The sequence below is a fragment of the Augochlora pura genome, chromosome 7 (genome assembly GCF_028453695.1).
Source record: "Augochlora pura isolate Apur16 chromosome 7, APUR_v2.2.1, whole genome shotgun sequence".
Taxonomy (NCBI): Eukaryota; Metazoa; Arthropoda; class Insecta; order Hymenoptera; family Halictidae; genus Augochlora; species Augochlora pura.
The window spans coordinates 737,080-755,601 of NC_135778.1; the positions used below are offsets into that span (position 1 = coordinate 737,080).

General features: G+C 47.0%; 1 protein-coding gene across 4 annotated transcripts in view; it reads right to left on the reverse strand.

Moving 5' to 3' along the window:
- The window catches only part of LOC144473127 (titin-like), a 108,541-nt gene that overhangs the window by 47,948 nt on the left and 42,071 nt on the right, over nt 1-18,522 (reverse strand). For all 4 annotated transcript variants that reach the window (XM_078186734.1, XM_078186733.1, XM_078186732.1 and 1 more), the window contains exon 40: nt 337-7,356. In XM_078186734.1, the coding sequence (XP_078042860.1) occupies nt 337-7,356 (7,020 nt within the window). The remainder of the gene's footprint in view (nt 1-336; nt 7,357-18,522) is intronic.

Consider the following 18,522-nt stretch of genomic DNA (forward strand, 5'->3'; position numbering starts at 1 on the left):
GTTGGAATAATTAGGCAAACCACACGAGCACACCATTTATCCGACCGAAAGAACAGACTACAGTTTTACGTTTAATGAAACTAGGAGACAATTTAATCTTAATAATATTTTGTTAAAAATAATTCATTAAACTTGGTCGTACTCTTTTGATCGGCAATGCATTCACAGCAAACCAAAAGACTAATGTGGCTTTTTATATTGCTAAACTATGGTATTAATTCTAAGACAAAAAAATCACCGGTCGTTTATTAAAGCAGATAGCAACAATTCGTCTTCGAACAGCGCTAGCAAAAAGAAAAACGATCACACAAACACGATGATGAACAGTTTGAATACCGAATATCACGAGATTGACTGTGGACGTCGCCACCCCAGCAGGATTCGATGCCCTGCAAGAATACATGCCGGCGTCCTCTTCCTTCACTTTCGTGATCTCCAACGCGGCAGTCGTTTCGTACACCGTTATGATGTACTTCTCGCTGGCGTGAAGCTCCTGCTCGTTTCTGTACCAGGTAATTTCAGGGAACGGATTGCCAAATACCGTGCAGGTGAATCTCGCTGTCGTTTCAAGCTCAGCGATCACCGGCTGAAGCTTCTGAATGAATCTCGGGGCGATCTTTTTGTCTTTGTCCGTGATCGATATCTCGACCTGAGTGCGCTGCTTGCGCTTCCTTCGCCGGTCTTCGACCTGCACTTGCTCCTCGACCTTCTGCTCGACCTCGACCACTTGCTGCGCGACTTGCTCTTCGACTCGGACCACTTTCTCGGTCACCACGGTCTCTTCCAGCTTCTCAACCGGCGCCTCTTCGGGCCTCTTCGGTTTCCTTCTGGTTATTTCGATGACAGATTCCACCTTTTCCACCGTCTCTTCGGGTACCTCTGGCTTCTCTACCTTGACAGGTACTTCCTCTTTAGGTTTCTCCTCGGGTTTCTCTTTCTTAATCGGCTTTAGGACCACTTCTTCGGGTTTCTCGACCTCCTCCGGCTTCCTAGGCTTTCGTTTCTTTCGCCAGGATATCTCGGACGTCTCCGTCACTTCTTCGACTACTTTGTCCTCTTCAGGTTTGACTTCTTCGATCTCAACCTCCTCGGGTTCCTTAGGCCTTCGCCAAGGAAGCGCCGGAGCCTCTTCCGGCAACTTCACGACGATCTCTTCGGTTTGCACTCGCACCACTTCTTCGGCCTTCTGCTCAACGACCGTCACCACCTCCTCTTCGGTGACTATCTTCTCTTGGTCGATAGGCACCACCGTGACCTCTTCGCGGAAGTCGACCACCTTCTTCGTTTTCTTGCCGCGGCGCCATGGCAGCTTCGGTGCCTCCTCCTCTGCTGGCTTCTCTTCCACTTCTTCAGGCACGATCGGCTTTGGTACTATCTCCTCCACCTTAGCTTCTTCCGGTTTCTCTGGCTTCGGTATCGGCTTCAGTTTCACCTCCTCCGGCTTCTCTTCGACCGGTTTCTCCAATCGTTTTACGGGTTTCAATTTGATTTCTTCAGGCTTCTCCTCTTCAGGCTTTTCTCTCTTTACAGGCTTCAGGGTTACTTCCTCCGGTTTTTCTTCTTCCTTAGGAAGACGTTTCACTGGCTTCAAGGTGACCTCTTCCGGTTTTTCCTCGACAGGCTTCTCTAATCGTTTCACAGGCTTCAATTTGATTTCTTCAGGCTTCTCTTCCTCCGGCTTTTCCCTCTTTACAGGTTTCAAGGTTACTTCTTCCGGTTTCTCTTCTTCCTTAGGAAGACGTTTCACTGGTTTCAAAGCAACCTCCTCATGCTTCTCTTCTTCAGGCTTTGGTAATCGTTTCACCGGCTTCAATTTCACTTCTGGCTTTTCCTCTTCCGGCTTCTCTTTCTTTATTGGTTTCAGAGTCACTTCTTCCTTTTCTTCTTCCTCCTTCGGAAGTCGCTTGACAGGTTTCAAGGTTACTTCTTCGGGCTTCTCCTCCTCTTCCTTGGGAAGTCGTTTGAAAGGTTTCAATTTTACTTCTGGCTTCTCTTCTTCTGGTTTTTCTTTCTTTATCGGTTTCAAGGTGATTTCTTCTTTCTCCTCTTCTTCCTTCGGAAGCCGTTTGGCTGGTTTCAGAACGATTTCTTCAGGCTTCTCTTCCTCTTCTTTAGGAAGTCGTTTGAAAGGTTTCAGTTTTACCTCTGGCTTCTCCTCTTCCGGTTTCTCTTTCTTTATTGGCTTCAGAGTGACTTCCTCTTTTTCTTCTTCTTCCTTAGGAAGGCGTTTCGCTGGCTTTAGGATGACTTCTTCAGGCTTCTCTTCTTCCGGTTTTGGAAGTCGTTTAAAAGGTTTCAACTTCACCTCCGGCTTTTCCTCTTCCGGCTTTTCTTTCTTTATAGGTTTCAAAGTAATTTCCTCCTTCTCTTCTTCTTCCTTGGGAAGACGTTTCGCTGGTTTTAGCGTCACTTCTTCAGGCTTTTCTTCTTCCGGTTTTGGTAGACGCTTGAACGGTTTCAATTTCACTTCCGGCTTTTCTTCCTCTGGCTTCTCCATCTTTATAGGTTTCAAAGTAATTTCTTCCTTCTCTTCTTCCTCCTTGGGAAGACGTTTCGCTGGTTTTAGCGTCACTTCCTCAGGCTTTTCTTCTTCCGGTTTTGGTAGACGTTTGAACGGTTTCAATTTCACTTCCGGCTTTTCTTCCTCCGGCTTCTCCTTCTTTATAGGTTTCAGAGTGATTTCCTCTTTCTCCTCTTCCTCCTTAGGTAGCCTTTTCACCGGCTTCAAAACAACCTCCTCGGGTTTCTCTTCTTCTTCTTTAGGAAGCCGTTTCACGGGCTTCAATTTCACTTCCGGCTTCTCCTCCTCGGGCTTCTCTTTCTTCACCGGTTTCAAAGTAACCTCCTCTTTTTCTTCTTCTTCCTTCGGAAGTCTCTTGAAGGGCTTCAACACAACTTCCTCGGGTTTCTCTTCTTCCGGTTTCGGTAAACGTTTCACCGGTTTCAATTTCACTTCCGGTTTTTCTTCCTCCGGTTTCTCTTTCTTTATCGGTTTCAAGGTGATTTCTTCTTTCTCTTCTTCTTCCTTCGGAAGTCGTTTGAATGGCTTCAGGACAACCTCCTCCGGTTTCTCTTCCTCTTCCTTCGGAAGTCGCTTGAAAGGCTTCAGTTTCACCTCCGGCTTCTCTTCTTCCGGTTTCTCCTTCTTTATTGGTTTCAGAGTGATTTCTTCCTTCTCCTCTTCCTCCTTAGGAAGGCGCTTCGCTGGTTTCAGGGTTACTTCCTCGGGCTTCTCTTCTTCCGGCTTTGGAAGTCGCTTGAAAGGTTTCAACTTCACCTCTGGCTTCTCCTCTTCCGGTTTCTCTTTCTTTATCGGCTTCAGAGTAACCTCTTCCTTCTCTTCCTCTTCCTTGGGGAGACGTTTCACCGGCTTCAGTGTAACCTCTTCAGGTTTCTCTTCCTCTGGTTTTGGTAGCCTTTTGAACGGTTTCAATTTTACTTCTGGTTTTTCCTCTTCCGGTTTTTCTTTCTTTATCGGTTTCAAAGTAACCTCTTCCTTCTCTTCTTCTTCCTTTGGAAGACGCCTGACCGGTTTCAGCGTAACCTCTTCGGGTTTCTCTTCTTCCGGTTTTGGTAATCGCCTGACTGGTTTCAATTTGACTTCCGGTTTCTCCTCCTCCGGCTTTTCTTTTCTAGCCGGCTTCAGGGTGATTTCTTCTTTGGCTTCTTGCACCTCGGGCACCGCTTCTTCGGGTTTTGGTATCTCCTCGATCTTCGCTTCTTCTTGCGGCACCGGTTTCTTAGGCTTCTTGCCACGGCGCCACGGCAACTCGGTCTTCTCTTCGGGCACCTCTCCGTTCTCCACAGTTTTCGGCTTCTCTAATTTCACCGGCTTGAGCGACACCTCCTCGACAGCTTCCTCTTCCTTCGGCAATTTCTTAACCGGCTTCAGGGCTACTTCCTCCTGCTCAACCTTCTCTTCGGGTTTCTTGCCTCGTTTGGTCGGCTTCAACACGACGGCCGAGAAGTCTTCTGTCTCCGGCTGCTTTTCGACCTCTTTCACGACTTTCTTCGGTTTGCGCCAGCTCACTTCGGACACCTCTTGTTGCTCCTCTTCGACCTTTTTCTCCTCCTCTGTGACCTCTGGCGCCACCTTGACGTCCGCGGGTTTCTTCTTGCCCCGACGCCACGGCATTTCCGCCACTTCCGTCGGCTTCTCTTCCTCGACTTCCGGCTTCGATGGCGCCTCTTCCGGCTTCGGCTTCTCGACCGGCTTCAGTTTGATCTCCTCCTTGGTCTCTTCCTCCTTCGGAAGACGTTTCACCGGCTTCAAGGTGACCTCCTCTTTTTCCTCTTTTTCCTCGGGCCGTTTGCCGCGCTTCACAGGTTTCAAGGCAAAGGACTTAAAGTCCTCGACCGTTTCTTCCTCCCTCTTTGCCAGTGTCTTGTCCTCGACCGTCTTCACTTCTTCGGGAGCTTTCTCGACCGGCTTTTCAGGCGCGACAGGCTTCTCCTCGGGCTTCTTCGGTTTCCGGCGCCACGACACCTCCGACACCTCCGTCGGCCGTTCCTCCTCCGGCGCCTCTTCCGGTTTCTCAGGTACGAACGGCTTCAGTTCCGGCTTCCCTTTCTCCTCCTGCTCGGGTTTAGGTTTCTGGAATGGTTTCAATTTGACTTCTTCCTGCGGCTTCTCGTCGGGTTTGCGTTTCGGAATGGGCTTCAGTTGCACCTCCTCCTTCTCCTCCTCCTCCCGTGGAATGCGTTTTACAGGCTTCAGGACCACCTCCTCCGGCTTCTCCTTCTCCTCGGGCGCGCGTTCCCGCCTGACCGGCTTCAAGGATACCGATCTGATGTCTTCGACCTGCTCCTCCTTTTGCTCGGGTATCTTTCGCGGCGCTTTCTTGCCCCGGAGCCAAGGAACCGCCGTCTCCGCCGGCTTCTCCTCCTCTTCCTCCGGCTTCTCTTCCGGCTTCTCCTCCTTCTTCTTCTTGCCTCGCACCCATGGAACGGGCACCTCTTCCGTCGCCTGTTTCTCAGTCGTCTTTTCAGTCTTTTCGATGTCGAGAAGAGTCGTGTCCTCCTCCTCCCTGTACGGCGCCTTCTCCGTCGGTTTCTTCTTGCCTCGCGCCCACGGGACTGCCACCTCCTTTCGCTCCTCCTCGACGTCTTTCCTCAAGTCGAGCAGGGTCTTGTCCTCCTCCTCCTGGTAAGGCGCCTGCTCCTTCGGCTTCCTGCCTCTCCTCCAACCGACGGCCTTCTCTACGGTCTCCTCCTCGGTCCGCTCGTCCTTCTCGATCTTCAACAGGCTCGTGTCCTCCTCCTCGACGAACCGAGTCTTGTCCTTCACCTTCTGCAGGTCCACCTTCTCCATGGTCTCCTTCGTAATCTCTTTCTTTTCCGTCCTCGTCGGCTTCAGAGTCACTTCCTCCACCGTTTCTTTCTGCACCTCCTTCTGCTCGACTTTCGCCCTCTTCAGCGTCACCCTCTCCTCCGTCCACGGCTTCGTTTCCGGCTTCTTCTCGACAACTTCGGCACGTTTCTTCACAGTTTTGTCCACTCGGACGACCTCATCCGAGGTCACGCCGAGCAACGTGGTGTCGTCTTCTTCGACGTAGACGCCTTTCTCTTCCGGTTTCTTCGGGGTCTCTTTAGGTGTCTCTTTCGGCGCTTCTTTGGGTGCCTCTTTAGGCACCGGCTTCAGGTCGACCCGCTCGAGCTCCGGCTTCTCGATCTCGCCTTTCTCCGGCCGCGACGGCTTCAACTCCACCGTTTCCACCTTCTCGCGCGGAGTTTCCTTCTTCTGAGGCTTGGTCTTCTTCAGCGTAACCATCTCCTCCGTCCAGGGCTTGGGCTGATCGACCTTCTCGGCCACGATCGACTCCTTCCGCGTCTTCTTTATCAGCGTGTCCTTTGAGACGTCGAGCAACGTCGTGTCCTCCTCCTCCACGAACTCCTCCAGCCTCCTCGCGGTCTCTTCCACGATCTCCTCCGTGGTCTGTCTCGTCACCGACTTCAGATCCACCGTTTCGAGGCTCGTCCTCCGAATAGGCGCCTTCACGATTTTCGACGGTTTCAGCTCGACGGTCTCCACCGTCTCCTTCTCGACCTCCTTGCGCACCGGAGCCGCCCTCTTCAGCGTTACCTTCTCCTCCGTCCAAGGCTTCGGCTGTTCAGGCTTAGCCTCGATCTTCTCTTTCCTGTGCTTCTTGATCTCCTCGGTCCGCGACACGTCCAGCAAAGAGGTGTCCTCCTCTTCGACGTATTCGGAAGTCGATACCGTCTCTTTGGTGACTTCTTCGGTGACCGTCTTCGGAACCGGCTTCAAGTCCACCTGCTCCAGACTCGCCTTTCGGACCGGAGTCTTCGCGATCTTGGACGGCTTCAACTCGACCGTCTCCACGGTCTCCTTCTCGATCTCTTTCCTGACTGGCTTCGCCTTCTTCAGAGTCACCTTCTCCTCTGTCCATGGCTTCGGTTGCTCGACCTGTTGATCCTCGATCTTTTCTCTTCGGAGCTTCCTCACCTCTTCGGTTCTGGACACGTCCAACAGAGACGTGTCCTCCTCTTCGATGTACTCGGACTTGCGAGTCACCTCGTCGGTGACTCTTTCGGTGACCTTTTCGGTGGTCTTCTCGGTGGTCGTCGCGGGGACCGGTTTCAGGTCGACCCTCTCCAAGCTCGACTTTCTGATCTCCTGCCTGACGATCTTCGAGGGTTTCAGTTCAACGGACTCGACGGTCTCCCTCGGGATCTCTTTCCTCTCCGGCTTCGATCTCTTCAACGTGACTTTCTCCTCCGTCCACGGCTTCGGCTCGTCCGGCCTCCGCTGGACGGTCTCGTCCACCTGCCGGGATGTTTTCAGTAACCTGGTGTCCTCCTCCTCGGCGTAGACCTCGTCCGTGGTCTCGTCGCGACGGGTCAGCCTCTCCTCTATTATGGTGGTCTCTTTGGTCGCGTCTTTCACGACCGGCTTCAAGTCGACCGGCTCCAGGCTCGGTCTCCTGATCTCCTTCTTCTCGATCTTGGCCGGCTTCAGCTCGACCTCCTCCAGCTTTTCCTTGGGCAGCTCGCGCGGCACGTGGGGCGTTCTCTTCAGGGTCACCGCCTCCTCCGTCCACGGCTTCACCTGGCTCTCGGCCGCCTGCAGCTTGTCCAAGGAGCTGTCGCGAGATCTCGCCTGTCGCCATGGCGTCGCGCCGCTAGGTCGAGGTCGAACACGCACGCGGCCTTTCCTCCAAGGCAGAGTTTCATCGCCCGGCGCGAGTGGTATTTCTAATGGCAATCCGTGCTCGTCTAATGGCAGTGTCTCGAGGACCACGTCCCCGACACCTGTCCCTAAACCTGTGGATGGCTTTTCGCCGGTTCGAGCTCCCGGTCCTGCTTCCGCAGGCACTTCGTAATACACGCCTTTCCTTTCTGCAACGAGCCCAGCAATTTTTACATCGTTTTTTTCCATTAGCAGTCGCACGGCACACTGGGAGGCAAGCTTCAAACCATGCTATCGAGTGCGACACATAAGGTATGGGTGCGTTATCAACCCCTTGCCGTACTTTAACGAGTTGAACTCGCGATGGAGATTTATAACAATAACACGTTAGGTATGAATGTTTATCCGTTCCTTTAAGCAGGAATTAAATAGTATTCCTTTGTTAGCAATATTTAAATATTATTCTCTTGTTGAGAATACAACAAGACTCTACTTTCATGCTGTGACGATTAGCACTTATTCGTACTTAATAATTTTCCTAATAGGACCAAACAATTTTTGTTTCCTGTATTGTCTTATATTTAGTTTAATTCCTAGACTTTGATAACCGATGGATTTAATTTTACTACGACGTAGAAGAAATTAAAAATATTTATACGTAGTAGAGCTTGCATAAAATCTTCACCTCGAGTCTGACTCGTTATTGTGGTGCATGGGGTTAATGCTCGGGGAACCTGTGGGACTTTTGGGAGAAATGCTATTGTCATCTTCATTACGGAGACTGGCAGGGACCAGTCTTCTTCCAGATAACATTCTGGAAATGTCTGTTTCGATAGCATTTTTCATGCCTATTCGAATCGCGTGCTAATGATTTTTTCAGCTATTTTTTTTCACAATGATCAAATTTTCTCTATGAAAAATGAAAATCGTACATAATTGTCGTAAAGATAATACAAGTCGTACCAAACTATGGTAAAAGTTTCAGCTGGGAAACTTGATTATTGTTTTCCAATAAGCAGTGGCTATCTTAATAGTTCCTAAGATATTTTGTCCTCGAATTTGATTCCCAGTTAAACGAGGAACAGACATTGTAAGAAAAGTCACACGTTCAAATCGTGACTAATAATTTACTGAAAATACTAGCTGATTCCTGGTGCCCAAAATTCAAGAACAACCGGCTTATTGTAAGTGACAGTCGAGTGCCACGCCAGCTACGACATCCAAGTATCTTTTATTATCAACAGCAATTTGCACAGTCGAGAGCGTCAATTCCGATCGAATTCGCCCGTCCTACGTTGACGCTATCGACGTGACACTTTTATTTATACCAACATACAACGAACCATTTATTCATCTAATTAATAAAAGTCGAGTGGAAATTTACAAATACCTTTCCGACAGCCTCAAGAACATTTAATTGACTGTATCTAATTTTAAAAAGATCTGCTTTGTTGAACTTTTCATCTTGAAATTACAGATAGCGTGAAATTCGCATCTTAAATATTTTTAATTCTATATTTAGATAAAATATTTTTAATCCTATATTTAGAAAAAATATTTTTAATCCTATATTTAGATAAAATATTTTTAATCCTATATTTAGAAAAAATATTTTTATTTACTTTTGTTTCCCTTTTCACGACTTTCTCAATTTAGTTTTTCAGGACGCATAACAAATAAAACTGTTCCGCTATTTCTCCTACGGATAAATCAAAAACGCGACTGCGGTTGGGAAGTAGGTCCTATAAATAAACGAAATTTACAGTTCGGATAAACAAAACTCGGGAAATAAACAAGTGAATATTAAACGGTGTACAGCATCGGACGCGCACGTGTGCGCGAAAAACGATACATCGCCGTTAAAATAAATAGCCGAGTGGAATGTACAGAGGGAAACTCAACACGCGATGCATCATAGAAATTGACGAGAACAATATCTCGGAGCACTACTGTCGCCCTCCGTCTCGCCCGGCAACACGTGTAAATGCACTTGAAAACTTCGGGTTGCGCAATTTTGGATGGAAGGTTTGTGGAGCGGGGCCAAATCAACCTTGCAAAAGAGAAATCAAGGCAGATCGCCAGGGGATTGGCCTTCGGAAACGATGGCAAATGATAACCTCAAACAAATATGACGATGATACGATTTCTATCTGAAATAAACCGTGGCACGGCCCTCCGATCTTCGAGTAAACAGAATTACTTTTCGTAAAGCTTTTATCGTAATCATGTCAGTCTCGAGTTTCGCGAATGTCTCGCCGTCATCGCAGATGTTGCAATTTCAAAACAAGGATCGCGTTTTACACGAGCGTAAATAATTGTTGCAACTACTTAGAAATTTGAAATTATTCTAAGACAAAATATTTTAATAAAACAAAAATAGTATTTGAATAAAAACCTAATTTATTGTAATATTTGAGGGGGTCGTCGAAAAGATTTAATAATATTTTTAAGGTGGACACTTTCACCCTATATTTTTCACTTATCATTTTTGAATCGACTACTTTACAAGTTATCGAATTCAAACGCGTTCCCGTTAAAAAGTCTTTGACCATGACAATATTTCTGTTCAAGGCATATTATATCTGCGAGGATATCTTGAATATGACGCGCGCGCCGCGGCTCAGTTAAAAAAACAGAGAGGATCATTGGCTGGCACTCGCGATGTTTTCTGAGATACTAATTTTGAATTCCTTATATAACATGAAAAGCACTCTTACGTATGATATTTTCTCCTCGCGCGTGTCCGCGGGTTTCGCGCAAGGTGGCCCGGGTTTACATGTGTTTGCATAAATAAATTCTCCCTCGGCCAGAGGCAACGCGTGTTTTTTTTTTCTCGGCGCGCGAAGGACGGAGAGCGGAGAAGGAGGAGGATCGAGCGCGCGCGAAAAAAAAGCCTGCGCTGAAAGGTTTCCCACGGACGCGTGCATTTGTTGTTTCTTTTTTATTCGCAGCGGGAGACCTGCGGCCGTGATATCAACGTAGCAACGGAACGCGCACCGGTGCCCGCGGTTCTCGCGTGTGCCTTTATTTTTAAACCCGACGAAAAACAGACGAATCGTCGTCACGCGTGTGGGGGCAGAATCCAAACGAAACTTCGCTTCGCTGTTGTTTTTTTCCAAATGTATTTTTAAATTGGCCATATCGATCACCGCCCTCGCCGAATGAATAATAGAACGGGCGAGCACATCGGCCCGTTCGCCTTTGTTATTTACGAGCCGGAGCAAGTAATATTTCAAACGGCTGGCAAATTAGCGTCCGTGTTCCGATCGCCAGCGACTGACTCAGACGTTTCCGATCGATTTGTTCGAAATCCAAATTCTTTCAGCTCGGATTACACCGCGCATCGGCAACGCGCGTTCTTTCGATGTCGACGAGCAAGGAGATTTTTAACGAAGTCAAGCCAAGTAAACAGTGCGAGTAATACTTTTTCCCGTGTTTCACGTTTCTACTTTTGGAAGACTGGTTTTTATATGGGGCTATCGCGATTCGAGCATCTGTCACGAATACGGTGTTTAATTATTAATCCAAATAAAACGGTAATTAGACGCAAACCTCAAAGTAAACGCACGACAAATATAAACCTAATTCGTGGTTCAAAAAATGATTAACAACCATTGAATCTGTGAAAGAAATAGATGTTATATAAAGTCAAATTTCATTCGAAGAATTTATTCTGTATATTATATTTGAAATATCATTCGAACAAAATATTCGAAAGATCGCTCGAAATATTTTTATAAAATTTCATTCGATCAATGTCCAGCTCTGTTCCTAAAATCATATTCAGTATCCATTTTCGTCAGAAAGAATGGTCGTCCGAGTATTATAAAATAAATCTAGTCAAAGTAGATCTAAAGAAAGTAAACCATCGATTTAAAAAATCCTGCCAAGTCTGGCCGACGGTAGGTGCATCGCGAGTGCAGAGTATTGTTAAATAATGTTGAAAAAAATTCAGGTGCATAATTAAGCAGACGGATGTTTGTAAGAAGAAGTCTCGAATAGCCCGTCAAGTTGGAAAAGCAGCGGGCAGGTCAAGCAGTCCGAGTGCGGAAAGCGGAGGACGGAGAGCAGAGAGCGAAGAGAGGATAGAGGAGAGCGGAGAGCAACGCGGAAGTCCGTCTAGCATTCCGAGCTCGCTAATAACCACGTCGGGTCATTATTCTAGAGGAACGAGGTGACGGAGGTGGCCGTGCCGCGGTTTCCCACTTAAAATGCAAAAAGCGGAGCCGCGGGCCGGGTCGGGCCGAGGAGAGTGGGCAGAGAGAACGGTGATGCATGCACCGGGTGCCGACTACCGAGGCGTCCCGAGTGCCGACGCGTCGCGTCGCGACGCCACACCGCCGTCTGCGAGTGTGGTGGGGCGACTGGCGTCCGTCGGCGCTCGCCACGCACACCTCTCTGCCCCAAGAGCTTAGTCTAGCCTTAATAGTCATCCACTGGAAGCCGGAGACGAACATCAAGCCGAGGCAGCACGCGCGACCCAGCCGAGCGCAGCTGCATCCGATCGCGATCTCGCGGATCCGACGTCTCGAGAGTCGGCGTCCGCGATCGAGCCATGGCCGTCAGTGACAGTGATAGCAGTGTCAGTGCCAGCAGAGTGTTAAACGTCGGAAGGTGTCGGTGCCGAGTGTCTAGTGAAGTCGTGGATCGACGCGACAGTTGACAGTTGTCGGCTGCCTTCGATCGGACCTCCTCGGCGCCGAGCGATCCCTCGATCACTCGGCAGCTGGATCGGTTCGATCGAAGTGCAGCCGCTTTTGAACAGGACACGTGTGAGCCCGAGCTGGTGTCGATTGTCGCGAAGGTTGTGTGCATCGATCGAACCTGAAGAGGATCTACAACGGGTCCGCAGCGGATCGACGGTTCATCCCGATTTCGCCAGCGGGACCGCGATGGACCCGTTATCAAGTCCGTGCACGCTAGATCGAGGCAACGCTGCGATAAAGCGCGCATCCGCGATGACATTGTTCCGCTTTAGCTAAAGTCAAAACTCGAGACTCGGTCAATTAGTGCCCAGCCGTGTTCTTATTTGTATATCGCGGTCGACTGATTCTCGGGCAGCGACGAGAACGACCCTTTGACTCATGGGATATCGTCGGAACGGTGCGCGGAGCTGCTATTCTTTCTTTTTTAAAGGAGTGAGTCATTCGTTGAGCAAGACGCTTTGTTTACCGAGTTCTCGGGGCTCGGCGGCCGGCGGAGACAGAGATTACGCTCTCGAGGGTGACACAGGCAATTTATTCGATGAATCACGGTCGATTGGAGTGGTCATGTACAGAAATAAAAATAAAATCGGAACGTTTAGCGTGACGGCGTCGCTGTCCCTGACCTTCTTCTCTCTTCCCTCTTCTTCTTCTTTTGTTTCTTCTTTTACTTCAACTTCCCCTTGCCGTGACCGTCGCGATGCCGATCCCCGATTTCTTCTCCTCCTCCGTTGACCTCTTCGGCGACGATCCGCTTCGAATAATCGTTCGCGAGCGATTCGCTTTTTGTTTACGAAAATTGTAATGTCTTAGCTCCAATAAATTACATTGACGAAACACAGATGTTGCATTGCACACCCCACACGCAAACCGTGCACGCTATTCGCTAATAAGTTTATACTTAATGCTTAATTCTTCCTTCGTTTAAAAAAATTTTACGAATTATACGCATTTATGAAAGAATCGTATAGATTAAATTTCAATAAAATCCGATACAATTTTATACGATTTGCTTGATTTTTGCATAAATTTGACTAGAATTAATATCCATAAAAATTGAATTTGCTGGATGAAAGATAGAACGGTGAGAAAAGGAAAAGAAATAAAAAATTTCGACATCTAAATTACAACTTGTTCAAATTATTTAAAAGAGAAAGCAGTCTCTCGGTTCTACGTCTTACAATTGATGCGGATAATTTTTATTTCGCATAAAGGTCCGCAGAGCACGTATAATGAGTGTTGCTCGTCACATCGACCTCTTTTGCAACGTTCTTTCTGAGTTTATAACAGTGGGTTCGCTACCATGTATGTATGTAAATAAATTAAGTGATGTATAATGAAATAAAATTGTATAAAATGGAAATAAAATATATAGAATGAAATAAAATTGTATAAAATGAAAATAAATGATACAAAATGAAAATAAATGGAAATGAGTTTGATTGAAAGGCCGAGCTCGCTCGACGAAAGAAGAGAGATTCAAGCAGATCGTTCGATAAGGATGTTTATTTGCTGGGAGCTCGCAGGCCGGCGGTCGACGGAGGAGAGGCGTTTCTCGGATTCGGGGATTGCGGTTCACGGCTGCACACCGGTCCGCTTGGTGTTGGTCCGCGGTTTTCCACCCGAAATAATTCGTTCCCGCCTTCCAGAGTGCGCTGACACGCGTATTCGCCGTCTTATTTCTAGCGCGGCTGAATCACCAGAATCACTGGCAGCTGGACCGCGGCCGAAATAGTTGGCCGCAGCGACCGCCTCCGAGCATTGGTGCGGCCGCACCGCACCGCACCATCGGTGTTGACGAACAGTGGGGGTGGTCGAGGACCGAAAGACGAAGGTGAACCACGGGTGAAAAGAAGGTCCGTCCCGATGAATCACCGTCCCGTTCTTTTTCAACCTCCGACAGAAGCTGCGTCGACGACGCGTTGGCAGTTGTCTTCGTGGCTTCAGGTGGTCGCCGCTCTTCAAGGTCGCTGCTGACGGACGAGATCGCACCGCACCGCATTGCGGCACCAGAACTTTCTTTCTCGACTGTTAACTTTTTTCTTGGTAGACTGCGGTTATTATCCATTCGCGACAGAATTCTTTGGACCATGTACGAAATGGTAAAATTGCTTGAAAAAGATTGGCGTTTCTCATCAGCAACTAAATGACTTTTTATTTTATTTCGTACAAATAACCGCAGTCTACCCCTGACATACGGGTTTCACGTACAATTGATCCGAAGCCTCTATACAATTTTAGTGGATCCTCGTTTCTTCCTTAATACCTTGTACTATTAATCGCTGTACTATTTTACGAAGAAGAAAAGAGTTCGGCCCGTTTATTCGAAGAAAATTTCCATTACTAAATGAATCTATTTTCTCGAGGATTTTCAAGGAAGCTTGCGCACGGATTTAGCGTACAGAAATTTAACGATTCCGCGTTCTATTTTGCGCCAGCTAACGCGAAATTTATATAATAAGCGACCGAGGAAGACGCGGCAGTTCCTTTCACCCGGCGGACAACAATAAAGAGCGAAGGAACCAGACGCGCGGCAGAGGTTTAAGAATAATACCGGACCATCTGGCGATCATAATCTCTCTTAATCATTTTGGCATCTCTCGAATTCATTACGCAGGATCCCGGGCTTCCTAGCCAGACCGCCGCGGATTATGCAAATTTTCCATTTAAATAGACGGATTCCGCGGAAGCGAACTCGACAGCGTTGGAAATTTAATTAACGTCGCGCGGATTGAATAAATTGCCGTTACAGCAGGAACAACAAGAAGACTAGAGACTGTGTAGGATAAATATTTTTAGTAATATGTGCTGAGAGATTGCTAATCAAAGTTGCAATACGAGCATCGACGATTGTCCAATTCCGGAAATAGTCTAGCGTCGGGGAGGGTTAATTCCAGCGTTCGACGGCATCCTTTTCGCTTGGAGCCGGGTGAGTCACTCGCGAATCTCCGCTAGAGCTGCTCTCGCGCGAGTTTCGGTTTAATAGCTCGGGGCTGACGGCGCGGAGGATTTCTACGCTTGAAATAAATTCATAGGCCCGAAGATGAACGCGGAACGGTGATTAATTCTGTTGGTCCTTGCCCAGCCAGGCCCGCGACGCGACAAGCCGTATTTATGGCAGGGTCTCGCGTGCCAGGTGTTTTCGCGGGTGATCTTTTTTTCATCGCGACGGGACTCACGCAATTAAGCCCGCGATATCGCCGTTTAGATGGCTGCGCTGCCAGAATCCAATTAGAACGGTGGCAGATTCGGTGGCGCGGTTCGCGACGATCGATGAGAAAGGACCCCGCGGATTGATCGGCGCGAAACCGTTGGCCCGTGGAACCGCTGTGAAATAAAGGCTCCGCTTTGCAATTAATTAGGCGGATAGCCGAGATTAACGAGCCGGACCCACGGTCTAATTTTGCGCCGGCTCGCCGGATGCGGGCGCAAAGACGGCCACTCGATTCTCCGTGTTCCTGTACGACCGCAACTGGACAACGCGGGATTAGCAAAGTAGTCTAATAAAAGTCAGTTAATACAGAATGCCGTTATATAATCGTAATATATAATATTATTACATAATTCTATTATAGCAAAGGATATAATTATACGGAAGATTCTCCGCTTTTGCAAATTATAATTTCACAACGAAAATATTTTTCATCCCAATAATCATGTTTTGGTTATAAATTGATATTCGAATATCAAGATTTACAAATAAAAAATTTTTGACTGTATATCTAACATAATGACACTGGACAAAGTATGATATAATATAATAATATGTAACTGGCGATCTACAAGAGTATTAAAAAAATAAATTAAAATTCCAAGCGACTTCTGTCTCTTGCCGACAATTTTAACGTTGCGCAACGATCGGCAGATAATTAAACAATCTCTCTTCGTGTCTTCGTCGATTCGAGAGTTTCTATTCTATTTTCTGAAGACTCGCGCGCGCGTATGTCCGCGGAACGGTGAATCCGTGTCGGTCGTGCTACCGTTTCCGCGACGGTGAACTTTTGGGTCTACTTCTCGCTCTAAGAGGATGGGGCAATTATAGCGCAGATTTAGCGCGGCTTTGTATGATCATCTTTTTTTGCCGTAGGAAGCGGCAGTTAATTGCGAGTCGACGCGTCTGGCTAATTGTAGGGTTTGCGTTCGCGCTTGTTGATTTTTCGGGGAACTCATTGCGCGGTGTCGATTACTTTGTTCATGAATTATTAATTATCGTTGCTATTTAGCTTTCATATTTGAATGCTGCTCGTTACGGTACGCTATGGTGAAATAATAATGAGCGATGGGATATCGTCGATATTTTGATAAGTTCGTAGTCTATAAGATTAATTAGATTTTTTATCGGAAGTAAAGTTTTTAAGCTGGAAACTATTTTTAAGGAATTAATATCTGTGAACCTAAATGCATGGTAATTTATATAGATAGTAATTTAAATGAACAGTAATGTAAATGAGCACTAATTTAAATGACCAGTAATTTAAATAGACAATACTCTAATTCAATAATAATCTAAATAATTTGAAAGTGAGCAACTGAATAATAAAATACATCTCCGACGAAGATGTTTCGAAGTAAAACGTCCATTCTCTGGAATCGGAACGTTCGAAAACCGAGCACGGGTGTCCACATCCGGTGTTATCCATTCCAAAGTAATCGTTTACCATAACGTCAGAAATCAGGGATCCAGCTAGCAGTAAACTACAATCTAACTTTAGAGCAACCTATGCTAAGGCAATCTTTCACCCCAATTTCTAGAAGTGGCCGGACTAATTATAAAGAATCCGTCTTCTTTTAGAACGGAGCATTACAAAATTTTCTGAAAGCGCCGCGTCAAAATTAGCAGGCTCTCGGGAGTGAACCGCGTGGCGGGCAACCCTTCAATTAGACGAAAATTCGTTCGACGCTGTCGGACGTTTCTGTGATCATTAAATAAAGTAACAGTTGCCGGAGGATTTTAAATTGACTTAATATTAACATTGATATTGATATTAACCACTTAGCTGCGTCGTTATATTTAGAAGATAAATTTTGTTACGCGTTTTATCAATTACACTGAATGTAGTTTTCTTGGTAATTGTTCTAGAATCATCCTAAAACTTGCGAAATTTACGAATATGTTGCTACAAGCATTTTGACATAAATTGTAGGAAAAGTATGTTTATGACATAACCTGGCATTTCCTTATGACGTGTATACACGTCGTACGCAGCTAACAGGTTAACATCTATTTAATATTAATGCTAATATTAAAATTGAAGACAAAGAACATTTGACTATATTATTGTTGATGGCTCCGTTCAATAATATTAAGCTTAAGATCGTTTACGACGGCTAAAGGTAGCGCGATCGTTTCGGTTTGAGAATAAAAGTCAGATCCGCGAATATAGATTTCTCGATCGAGTCGAGTTTCCAGAGGTCGCGGCGAGGTTCTGCTCGGGGTTGCACCGCGTCCCGCCTCGGCACCCCTCGCCTTGCCTCGCCAAGCCTCGCCGCGGTTCTCGCGGATCGTATTTACGGGCATCTTATTTATGCGCCGCTTCTAAAACGTGAAAGTGGTCTCTCGTAGGAGCTGGTGCGCGAGTGGCCTGGCGGCGAGAGAGAGGGAGAGAGAGACCCCACGTGAATTTACCGAGACTTCGGGGAGTTCGGGACCCGGCGCGGCGCGGCGCAACGCGACGCGGCGACCAAATATAGCCGGGTAATGTAATACACGTCACGTGGTCAGAAATAGCCTAAGAAGAGGGCCTAGCCGAGTCTGCACACGGCACTGCGGCCGGCCGGCCGTCTCTCGTTCCTCGGCCGAGCTACCAGAAGCGATGGAAGAAAATACGTTTACCTCTTCGCGCTCGTTAAAACCAGTTACTCTGAGAGAAAGGTGATACTCGGAACACGGAGCTGTCGGCTCGTTCAACGCCCGTCCGCGAACCGTTTGGACACGCCGCGTACGAGCGCGCACGCGGATGCGCGCAGATGCGCCGAAAACCGGGTCCATGGACCAACGAGAAAATCACTTTTCTCTCGACCAGTTTCTCGAACCTCAATTCGAACCGTTTGACACGATTTTCAGAAGCAGAAATCCGATGAAAATAGTTTCAACCATTTTTAGAAATTAATCTCTTAGGCACGGCAGGATTTTGCGCAAATAAAGTTTTTCGTAACTAAATTACCATTTTCTCTTAATATATATTTTTTCCGTATATTTATATATATATATAGTATTAATTACAATAATTCTTCTTTTAACGTATTGTATTTACACACTTTCACTTTAACCGGTTACTTTTAATAATTAATAAAACAATTGAGTAAAGCACGAAACATTCACGAAAGCCACTATAGTCGTGCCTAAGAGGTTAAGATCAGCGCTTACCATATTATTCAATTTTACTAAATTAAAGTCTCGACGCTACATTGTCTGGATAATAAAGAATATCAAAAGTTTGAATAATCGAGGTTCAGCTGTACTGAAATCGTATACTAGAATACGTTAGATATTATTTCTCAGAAACGAGATTATTTCCTGAACCGTTTCCAATATTTCGCGAAATATTTTTCGCCGGGTCTGCGCGAAAGACTCGGGCGCAGAGTTCCGACGGACGGCCGCGGCTCGAGATTGAACGCCCGAGCCAGCGATTTTATTGTTTCTGTTCAGAAAGATCTTAATATCCAGGGGTC